Genomic DNA, 10824 nt, shown 5'->3' on the forward strand with positions numbered 1-10824 from the left:
TGGAAAGGCAAAGTAGGAGGATTAATTGAGGCCAAGAGTTCAAGACCAGCCTGGGCAACATAGCAAGACTCCATCTCTAAAAAAAAAAAAAAAAAAAAAAAAAAAAAAGTTTACGTTTCAATAAATCCTGCATAATTTCTGGGATTCTTGAAAGCATGGGCTGTCTCAGCACTGAGTCTAATTTCACTGCTTCTTACTGGTTTTAATCTTTAATGTTACTGGTTTTAATCTTACTGGTTAATCTAATTTAATCTTTAATTTAAATCTAATTTAATCTTTAATGTTACTGGTTTAAATGTTACTGGTTTAAATCTAATTTAATCTTTAATGTTACTGGTTTAAATCTTACTGGTTTTAATCTTTAATGTTAGACCTATGTTTATCCCTTATTAAAATTTCCCCCTGCTTTAATTTCAATGTACCAGTGTCAAATATCTTACAATTCACAGTGTACTCTCAGGGCTGGCTCATAGTTATTTTTTAAAATTTTACTAAACATTTGATTTTTCTCTAGCAACTGAAATTAATCTGTAAACTTTTTAGTGTGTTTATTTACAAATAGAGCATGTCTAAGCGAGTTTTTGAACTCAGCATTTCATTTTGAAGGTGTCTGGAGTTTAATGTTACTTGGTGATATGAGACTTCCGTTCTTCCAGGTGGAAGATGAGCTCAGCTCCCCGGTGGTGGTGTTCAGATTTTTCCAGGAATTACCAGGCTCAGGTCGGTGAATTTTAAAAGAGGGTTGTTTTCATATCTGTGTTAAAGGCTTTGAATTTGATACCATTTCAAGTTAAATAGTTCAAAATATTTTTATTGCTGAAAATCTTCAGTCAGCATTTCAGAATAATGTAATAATTTTCATGAAAACTTCAGTCCGAAATGCCTTAGCAATTTGCTGATAGTTTGTGGTGATTAAACCAGGGGTCCCTGGACCAGTGCTGGAATGGCTGAGAAAGAGTTGCTTGAACATAAAGATTTGTGGGTCTTACTTCCCACATATTTTGAGTCAGTAGGTTGTACCCAGGAATCTGTATCTTTACAGAATGTTCCAAGTGCCACCAGTCTAGTCCAGGGCACCACTGCTTTTTTACCTGGATGGCCATTGTCCACTCTCAAGTGACCTCTGACTTTCATGCATTCTACACAGCCCATTCCAGACCATTCTCCACCTGGCAGAGTGAGGGTCATAAGTGGAAGTCACATGGTGTTGAAACGGGAAAGATTCCCTTGTCCCCCTCCAAGGGCATGTGATGGGGGTGTGGCTCGCTTCTTCAGTGCCCTGCTGCTGCTCAGACCCCTAGGAGAGCATACAGACGGGAGGCTGTGGGGCTCCGACCCCATGGCAGCATCTAGGGGTGAATGTTTTACAGCTCCTAAGCACCAGTGGGCATGTGTTACAGTGTGCTCTTTTACTTTAGCTGTCTGTAGGCAGCTTGTTTTAGCTCACTTAGACCCCCTTCCTTATCACAAGGACAGAGGGATTAATGTATCCCAGGTTCTTGCCTTGGTGTACCAGAAGAATGGGATCACACGTGGGCTTGGAGAATGAGTGCAAGGTTTTATTGAATGGAAGTAGCTCTCTGCTGATGGGGGAGCCAGAAGGGAGATAGATTTCCCTTGGAGTTGGGCCGCTTAGTGGCCCTGGCCAAACTCCGCCTCGTCTCCGTGGTCGATGGCCTGCTGGCTTGCCGGTGCCTGTCGGGGTGCTCTTCTGCCGGCCTGCTCTCGATGACCAGCCGCTTGTGTCTTTTTCCACCAATGTGTTCCTCTTGCCATCCAGCCACTTCTGTGTGCCCACTAGGGTCTCAGGTTTTTATAGGCCCAGGATGGTGGTGTGGTGGGCCAGAATGGTCTTGGGAAATGCAACATTTGGGGGAAGGCAGCAGTGCTTGTCCTCACCTAGGTCCGTGGGGGTAGAGCCCTAGCCAGGGACCCGCCTTTCTCTCCCCAGCACTTCCCTTCCCCGCTTCTGTGTCATTTAAAGGGACCACGCTCTTCCCTTCCCAGCACTCCCGTTGTCAGTGTCACTTCCCTGCCCAGAGCCCCTGGGTGTCTTACCATTTTGGTCGAACAAAGGCCAGGCTCTCCCATGAGGCCTGCGCACTCTGCCCCGACTTCGCCTCTTCCTTCCCCTCTTCCACTCTCCCTCTTGTTCATTGTGACTCAGTCACGCCAGTCTTCTCCGCGCTCCAGGAACACTCTGCCCTTTCCTGCTGCAAGGGCTTAATGCTCGGCGTTCCCTCTGCCTCACACACATTTCTCTCTTCTGGTGCCAGCTCCTCCTCACCATTTCGGTCTCCACTAAGTATCCACATCCTCAGAGAGCCTTCCCTGCCTATCCTGCCTGAGGGGACTCCATCGTTTTCTATCAGAGCCCCCAGCTTCTCTTGTGACACTAACAACCACATGGAGTGATTTTCTTTCTTTATGGTCTGTTTCCTCAACTAAAATGTAAGCTCCAAGATGACAGAAACCTTACCTGGCTTCTATCCCAAGTGTCGGGCTGTGTGCCTGGCATGGGTTGGCACCCACTGTGAGGCCTAGTTGGATGATCATGGCACTCAGAGACCTCACACGGTGCTTGGTAAACTAGTTAGTAACTTATAACAATTGCTGTTTCGTCTTGAAATCCCTCGAAACAAACCTTTTCAAAAATGAAATTAATAATTCTGTTTTATGTGAATGTATTCAAATGTTACATAGATCACGAGGAAAAAGAAATGTAGCCCTTCTGTCAGATAATACGTGAGAATTCAGTAATAATAGTCAATGCCCTCGCGCTAACATTGGGATGGGAATGATGTGGGGTTTGGAGGGTGTTTTTTTTTGGTCAGCCATGTTTCTGGGAGTGACTCCCTTGCTCTGTTTTGGTGTCAGATCCGGTGTTTAAAGCCGTCCCAGTGCCCAACATGACACCTTCAGCAGTCGGCCGGGAGAGGCACTCATGTGATGCGCTGAATCGCTGGGTGAGAATGGCAGTCGCCCACCCTTCCTTTCAGGTCCCCGTCCATCACCATCCGACCTGCTGGTGAGGGTGACGCGTGCTCGTGTATGGGAACTGAGGCCCACAGGAGGAGCCGCCCTGCCAGTGCTGGGCCTGCTCTGGAGTTCTGTTCCCCGTTCCGTTACCGCCTCACGAGCTGGGTCACCTCTGGCAAGTCCTTCCAGCATTGCTCCCTCACTTTCCTTGCTGCCGTATAAGGCTGTGAGACAACAGGCAAAATGTGGGCTGCAGGGCAGCTGCGGTGGGTTCTGGTGAGCCCAGGCAGCACAGCCGGGAGCCCCCAGGCAGAGTCTGCTGAGCATCTGCGCCTGGCAGTGTGGAGCCAGGCCTGCGCTTCGGTAGCTTTTTGGGCACTGAATAGCAGCTCTAGGATTTGAGTCTGAAGGGTCTTGTGAACAGTGTGGGACGGCGGCAGCAGCAGTGGTTCTAGCCAATGCTGGACACGCCCAGCCTAGCAGGGTTGGTGGATAAGTCCTGGTACATCCATGCTGGGGCTCAGCACAGCTGTGAGAGACCACGGAGCTGAATGTCTCGAGCTGAATGTCTCAAGCAGAAGGGAACTGGTCATCATAAATGAAATGAATCAATGCAGGTTACTAAGCAGTGTCGAGTAGCATGTTTTATGACAACAACAACTACAACCCCCTGCCCGCCACTCGGAGAAAAGACGCTGGGGGCAGATCACATGTCAGCAGTGGGTGTCGCTTAGTAATGTATTGTGGGTCATTGTTACTTTCTTCTTTTTGTTTACCTGTATTTCGTAAATTTGTCTACAATGAACTTGTATTAATGAGAAAAAACATAAAATTTATTGTTTTTAAAAAGCTGCTCTGAGTAATCAGAGACAGTCAAAAGATGAGCAGGAACCAGCTCTCCGGAGCCTCTTTGGTCTGGGGCCGAGGGGATGAGGGTGGGTCCTGAAGATGCCTGAGTCCCTCCTTACGGGAGGGTGTTCATTGTGTCCTCCTCACAGCTGGGAGAACAGCTGAAACAGCTGGTGCCTGCAAGCGGCCTCACGGTCATGGATCTGGAAGCTGAGGGCACGTGTTTGCGGTTCAGCCCTTTGATGACAGCAGCAGGTAACCAGGCTCGGTGGACATCCCTTGCTTTTGTTCTGGGGCTGCTGGATAGATTAGCTTGCCCTTATGATATTCCATTCTCCTAAAGTTATTAGCGTCTCTTTTTGGAGGGGCATTTTCTTTTCTTTTGGGCTAAATTTAGGTAGATTAACATTCCCATGTAACTTACCAGAATCAGAATGAGAATTTAGAAGTCACCTGAATTGGCCGGGCATGGTGGCTCACACCTGTAATCCCAGCACTTTGGGAGGCCAAGGCAGGCAGATCATCTGAGGTCAGGAGTTCGAGACCAGCCTGGCCAACATGGTGAAACCCTGCCCCTACTAAAAGTACAAAAAATTAGCCGGGCATGGTGGTACATGCCTGCAGTCCCAGCTACTTGGGAGGCTGAGGCAGGAGAATCACTTGAACCCGGGAGGCCAAGGTTGCAGTGAGCTGAGATTACACCACTACACTCCAGCCTGGGGGACAGAGGAGACTCCGTCTCAAAAAAAAAAAAAAGTCATCACTTGAATTCCTTTTTTGGTGTTGTTGAGACAGGGTCTTGCTCTGTCACCCAGGCTAGAGTGCAGTGGTGCAATCGTGGCTCACTGCAGCCTTGACCTCCTGGGCTCAAGTGATCTTCCCACCTCAGCCCCCGAGGAGTTGGGACCACAGGCATGAGCCACCACACTGGACTAATTTTTGCATTTTTTGTAGAAATGGGGTTTTGCCACGTTGGCCAGGCTAGAATTCCTGTATTTTGATGTCTTGTGACTCTCGGTTTTCCACTGCAAGGCCTTGTTCTCACTCCCCACTGCACATTAGAGTCACCTGGGAGTTTTACACACAACCAGTGGCCGCCCACCCCTAGAGATTCTAGAATGGAGCCTGGGGATCTGTGTTTTGGTTTTTATTTTTATTTTTAGAAACAGTGTCTCATTTGTCACCCAGGCTGGAATGCAGTGTCTTGACCATAGCTCATTGCAACCTCGACCTCCTGGGCTCAAGCAATCCCCTGCCTCAGCCTCCCAAGGAGCTGGGACTATAGGCGAGCACCATCACATCTATTTTTTTAATTTTATTTTTCATAGAGATGTGGTCTCACTGTGTCACCCAGGCTGCTCTTGAACTCCTGGCCTTAAGTGATCCTCCTGCCTCAGATTCCCAAAACACTGGCCACTATAAGGATTGCCTGGCCACAGCTCTAGAGACTTAGTCTCTAAAACTGCAAAAGTAAGCCAGTGAGCCCTGAGGCCCGGCGCTGTCACCATCTCCCTGCCCTTCCTGTTTGGGGACAGCAGCCCACCACAGTACTTCCTTTCAGTCATAGGAATGTGCAGAATCTGTGGTTGCCTTTTTGTGCTGAACCTATGGTGTGATGTCTCCAGCCTACCTGAAGTAGGCTTGCTGTGGGAAGAGTGATTTCTAACACTGGAGTATGTCACTGTGGGCCACATCTGTGAGAGAAACACTCCACACCTGCTACAGCCAGCTGTGTCCGTTTCTGACCCTAATTGTTCCATGTCTGGGTTGAGTGCCTTTTTTTAAAAATCTCCATGGCTCCCGGTAACTGGAGTACCTCGAGCTTTTGACCTTCCCAGTAGTGGAAGAGGGAGCCCTGCCCTCTTGTCATTGACCATCTCGTGAGCATTTCTCTGACATTGTGAACATCTTCAGTTTTAGGAACTCGGGGAGAGGATGTGGATCAGCTCGTAGCCTGCATAGAAAGCAAACTGCCAGTGCTGTGCTGTACGCTCCAGTTGCGTGAAGAGTTCAAGCAGGAAGTGGAAGCAACAGCAGGTCTCCTATATGTCGATGACCCTAACTGGCCTGGAATAGGGGTTGTCAGGTAAAGTCTTGGCCTGCCACTTGATGTTGGAGACTTTTCTGTATAAAGAACACGGGTGGGTCATTTTCTGAACCATCTTAGAAATCCAAGATGAATGTGTAGTCACAATATGCTTAACGAAAATTCAACTCGGTTTTCTGGGCATTTACAAAACCACAGTGCAAGCAGGCGATTTGGCCAGCATGGCACTCAGGGAGGGGAGTTGCTGAATGTTCTGTCTGTAGGTGCCGACTCTCAGCTACCTAGGAGAAGATGCCAACAGCTATATATCACTCACTGACAATGGTTACTATCCAGGGCATATAGAGAACTGCAAATCAGTAAGAAAAAGAACCCAGCTCTCGGGGAGAGAACTCCCCTGTCCTTTCAGTGGGTGCAGTCCTGTGGCTGCTTTCTCGCCTTCAGAGGTGAGGCAAACCTCTTTTTGTATTGCACATGAGACTTCCAGACCTCGCATGGAACTAAAGACTTAGGCTTTCGGCTGGGCACGGTGGCTCATGCCTATAATTCCAGCACTTTGGGAGGCCAACAGGAGCATAGGTCACTTGAGGCCAGGAGCTTGAGTCCAGCCTGGACAACATGGTGAAACCCCATCTCTACAAAATACAAAAATTAGCCAGAGGTGGTGGTGCACACCTGTAGTCCCAGCTACTCGGGAAGCTTAGATGGAAGGATCAACTGAGCCCAGGAGGTGGAGGTTGCAGTAAGCCAAGATCATGCCACTGCACTCCAGCCTGGGCCACCGAGTGAGACCCTGCCTCAAAAAAAAAAAAAAAAAAAAAAAAGGCTTTCCTGTGACTTTCTCTTTACTCCTGGCAAACTTCCTGAAAGTTTGTGGTCTGGAGACACTCGCAGTAGCTCTTTTGCCCATTGGTTCCACTGCATTGTCTTGCTAATATTTAGTTTTCTACTCCACCTCTAATCCTGTATCAGAAGAGACATTTGATCTTTTAGGCTGAAATGCTGTGGTTTGATGTTGTTTTAGGTATGAACATGCTAATGATGATAAGAGCAGTTTGAAATCAGATCCCGAAGGGGAAAAAATCCATGCTGGACTCCTGAAAAAGTTAAATGAACTGGAATCTGACCTAACCTTTAAAATAGGTAATTACTTACTTTTATAAGTCAACTGTGAGGTTTGGAAGACACTTGCTAACTGGCTTTAAAGAAGATGGCTCATCTCTTGGAGGGTTAGCATCTCTCTGGCTGAGTTCCAGGCGAAGGTGCGGTTCTGAGACCTCCCTCCCTTTCTGCAGCCTTGCAGGCCCTTCTCTCTGCCCCTAGAATCTCCATGGAGGAGACCCCTTTGTGTGTGGTCAGGACACTTAACAGGAGAGCAGGTCCACGTCTCACCCATGACAGAGGACTTGGAAACCCAAGTTTGTCTCGTTTCCTTTGCAGGCCCTGAGTATAAGAGCATGAAGAGCTGCCTTTATGTCGGCATGGCGAGCGATGACGTCGACGCTGCTGAGCTCGTGGAGACCATTGCGGCCACAGCCCGGGAGATAGAGGAGAACTCGAGGGTCCGTAGCACCCATCAGTGTTTATTCCTTTTCTGAGTTTTGTCCCACCAAACAGCAGGGGCCACAAGGAAAGGAGCTGCCCTTGGGATGTCTGTCCGTTGTCTCTCAAAGTCTGTCAGTGTTTCCTGTAAGCTGGGCCTTGTGCCAGGTGTCAGGGATGCCAAGTGGATTTGACACATGCCCCAGTGATCTCACAAGCTCAGGGGGAAAGATCCACATAGCCATGCTGTGTAGTAACCCTGCCTTGGAGAAGAGGGCGGGTAGCTGGACACACAGGCAGACAGACTCACCCCTGTCACCAAGGTCAGGGAGGACTTCCGCTCTGGAGCTGTGTCCTGAGGGTGAATGAAACGGGCTGCTTTATGTGTGGTTCCCCCTACCCCCCTTCCCTACAGCACTTCCCACCAGGAATAGACCTACTGCTGTGGGTCACTTAGCATGGAGGACCAGGATACAAGGCTGATAAGGTATCCTCCAAACAGATGATTACTTCCCTAAAAAATCACTCAAAAGGAGAGAAGAGGGACCAAGGTAAGACTGCTCTAAAAGGAGAGAGACACGTGCCATTGGACATGCGGCCGAGGAGCCAGCTTCATTCCTTGCTGGGTGGACTCCTTAAGGTTTCTTTCCAGCCTGACTTTATGACTTCTAACTCTGTTTTCAAGAATGCATAGCAAATGAGGCAGGTTCACCAAGGTGTGTCTGCCTAGGCCTCTGAGCATTTTATCCGCTTGTCTTTGATTTTCTGTTTTCTTTTTACGTCGGCGTTTCGATGCAGGATGTCATTGACCTGCTTTTGAAAAATTCCCTCAGTGCTGTGTTACTAGCTCTTCTGGGCCCCAGCTGAGAAGCTTAAACAAGTAATGCGTTTCTTGGTCTTGCCACAGCTTTTGGAAAACATGACAGAAGTGGTTCGGAAAGGCATTCAGGAAGCTCAGGTGGAGCTGCAGAAGGCAAATGAAGAACGGCTTCTGGAAGAGGTGAGGCCCCCGACGGGCAGCAGGCTGGGGGAGCCGCCGCGAGGCCAGGCGGCCCTGAGCGCTGGTCCTGTCTTGCAGGGGGTGTTGCGGCAGATCCCTGTAGTGGGCTCCGTGCTGAATTGGTTTTCTCCAGTCCAGGCTTTACAGAAGGGAAGAACTTTTAACTTGACAGCAGGTAAGACGGCAGAGCCTCTTCCTGGGTCTTTTTGACCTTGGGAGGTTTCACCAAATGCCGTTGGGTCCCAACACTCTTCCCACTGAGAAGCCTGGCCTGGTTCCCGTTCTTCATCACTGGGTGTGGGCCGGGCATCTGAGGAGACAAGGTCTAGTGTGCCCTGTCCTCCTCCCCCCACACCCTGGTGGCTGAAACAGCAAGAAAGCAGCTACCCGCTCTCCACAGCTGTCGCCACCGCGAGGCCATGACAGCCGTGCAGACTCTCAGGGTGCTGTGTCTTGGGCATTTTGGTTCAGGGTTAATACTTCTTGTCTTCATGTGTGTTCTGCCCCAGCAGAGGACGGCTTTTGCAAGTGGCAATGCAGAGACTGAAGCATGGAGCGCTGGCACGGTTTATTTTGAACCAGGCAGCCAGCAAGCGTTTCAGCCGCTGGAATGTGGGGAGGGTGTTAACAGTCCGTGACTCCTCCTTTCCTATTCTACCGAGGAAATAGTTTCCTACACTTGAGCCCCTTCCTTCATTCTTCCCCAGGAAACGATGACTCTATTGTCATGAAAGCAAAAGATAATCTGATTTCTAATCTGCCAAGCCTTAGCCTTCAGCAAAGAGGCACCCACTTCTTGTGGCTACAGTACGTTTCCCTGTTGGGCCTGGCTCCCTGGGTGCGCTTATGCCGCACTGCTGGCGAGTGCTGGCGGTAATGGCCCTGTGAGGCAGCTTTCTCTAGCTCACGGCACATTCATAAGTGCCCTCCTCTCCACCAGTCTGTGGCAGGCTCAATGGCTGGAAGGAGGTTACTGGGGAGCAAGGCTGTGTGAGGGCAGGTGGTGTCTTCAAGGGCAGCCTGTGCCTGTAGCCTCCACCCAGCCCTCTCCTCTCCTGCAGGCTCTCTGGAGTCCACAGAACCCATATATGTCTACAAAGCACAAGGTGCAGGAGTCACACCGCCTCCAACGCCCTCGGGCAGTCGCACCAAGCAGAGGCTTCCAGGTAAGTGACGCCTCTGCGCGGAATTCAGGTAACAGGTTTCCCCTGTTGGCTGTTACTTGCGTTCCTTTGTTTTCTGGGTTCTTGAACTTCAGAGGTCTATTTCTCTTCACTTAAGACCAACTACTACCATCTCTTTAACCATTTTGGTAGCCGTGGGATTCAGCCTTGATTAAGTTGGGGTCTTGAAAGATGACATTGTCACTGTGGTGTTTACCCTCCTGGGCATTTCCTAATGAAGATGACCTTAGAGTTCCCTGGCCTGGGGAGCATGTTGGTGTCACACTAGCAGCTCTCGGTTTTCTCATCTCCTAAAACATCTCAGAGCCAGTAAAGGTTTCTGCTGAAGCTTTGTTGTGAAATAAAGCAATTATCTGTTGCACAGACAGCCTGTGTTGCAGAAGTATCCTCACTGAGCTTCAGTGCAGTCTGTCTGCCCTTTCTGTAGGCCAGAAGCCTTTTAAAAGGTCCCTGCGAGGTTCAGATGCTTTGAGTGAGACCAGCTCAGTCAGTCACATTGAAGACTTAGAAAAGGTGGAGCGCCTGTCCTGTGGACCGGAGCAGATCACTCTCGAGGCCAGCAGCACTGAGGGACACCCAGGGGCTCCCAGCCCTCAGCACGCCGACCAGTCCGAGGTCTTCCAGAAAGGGGTCCCACACCCAGAAGATGACCACCCACAGGTAGAAGGACCGGAGAGCTTAAGATAAGACTCACTGTGTGGTTTGAGACTGTGCTGAGTATTGTTTCAGGGAAGATGAAGTTCTATTGGAAATGTGAACTGTGCCACATATTACTATAAATTACTGTTGTTTGTGCTTCACTGGGATTTTCGCACAAATACATGCCTGAAAGGTAGGCTTTCTAGGAGGGCAGTCACCTTGTCTAACTTCATGTATACGTAGAACCACCAGGAACTGTTTGCTGTCCTAATACCACTTTTCCCTAAGTCACATAAACACTTTTTATTCACAAAAATCACTTCGAATTTCAAGTGTCTACCACTTGCACCCTTGCTCTTTCTAAACATAAGCGTAAGTACATGAGGTTGCACGTGGCAACTTTTTGGTAAAACAGCTTTTTATCAGCACTCTCCAGGTTCTCTGCAACACTTCACAGAGGCGAGACTGGCTGTATCCTTTGCTGTCTTTAGTACGATCAAGTTGCAATATACAACAGGACTGCTAGGCTTGAAGGAGAGCAGTGATTGTGGGATTGTAAATGAGAGCATCAGAAGCCCTCCCCA

At 49.2% G+C, this 10824-nt stretch overlaps 1 protein-coding gene across 7 annotated transcripts in view; it reads left to right on the forward strand.

Annotated features, from left to right (window-relative positions):
- PDXDC1 (pyridoxal dependent decarboxylase domain containing 1) overlaps positions 1–10824 on the forward strand; it is a 62592-nt gene that overhangs the window by 49951 nt on the left and 1817 nt on the right. For 6 of the 7 annotated variants that reach the window (XM_032144962.2, XM_058434094.1, XM_058434093.1 and 3 more), the window contains 10 exons: positions 657–720; positions 2878–2966; positions 3978–4083; positions 5743–5914; positions 6900–7018; positions 7316–7437; positions 8325–8417; positions 8496–8592; positions 9479–9583; positions 10029–10261. In XM_032144962.2, coding sequence (XP_032000853.2) covers positions 657–720; positions 2878–2966; positions 3978–4083; positions 5743–5914; positions 6900–7018; positions 7316–7437; positions 8325–8417; positions 8496–8592; positions 9479–9583; positions 10029–10261 — 1200 coding nt within the window. Of the gene's footprint in view, positions 1–656; positions 721–2877; positions 2967–3977; positions 4084–5742; positions 5915–6899; positions 7019–7315; positions 7438–8324; positions 8418–8495; positions 8593–9478; positions 9584–10028; positions 10262–10824 lie in introns of those variants that run through there. The other variant, XM_058434098.1, reaches the window with a different exon arrangement.

Source organism: Hylobates moloch, unplaced genomic scaffold (assembly GCF_009828535.3).
Source record: "Hylobates moloch isolate HMO894 unplaced genomic scaffold, HMol_V3 SCAFFOLD_23, whole genome shotgun sequence".
Lineage (NCBI taxonomy): Eukaryota > Metazoa > Chordata > Mammalia > Primates > Hylobatidae > Hylobates > Hylobates moloch.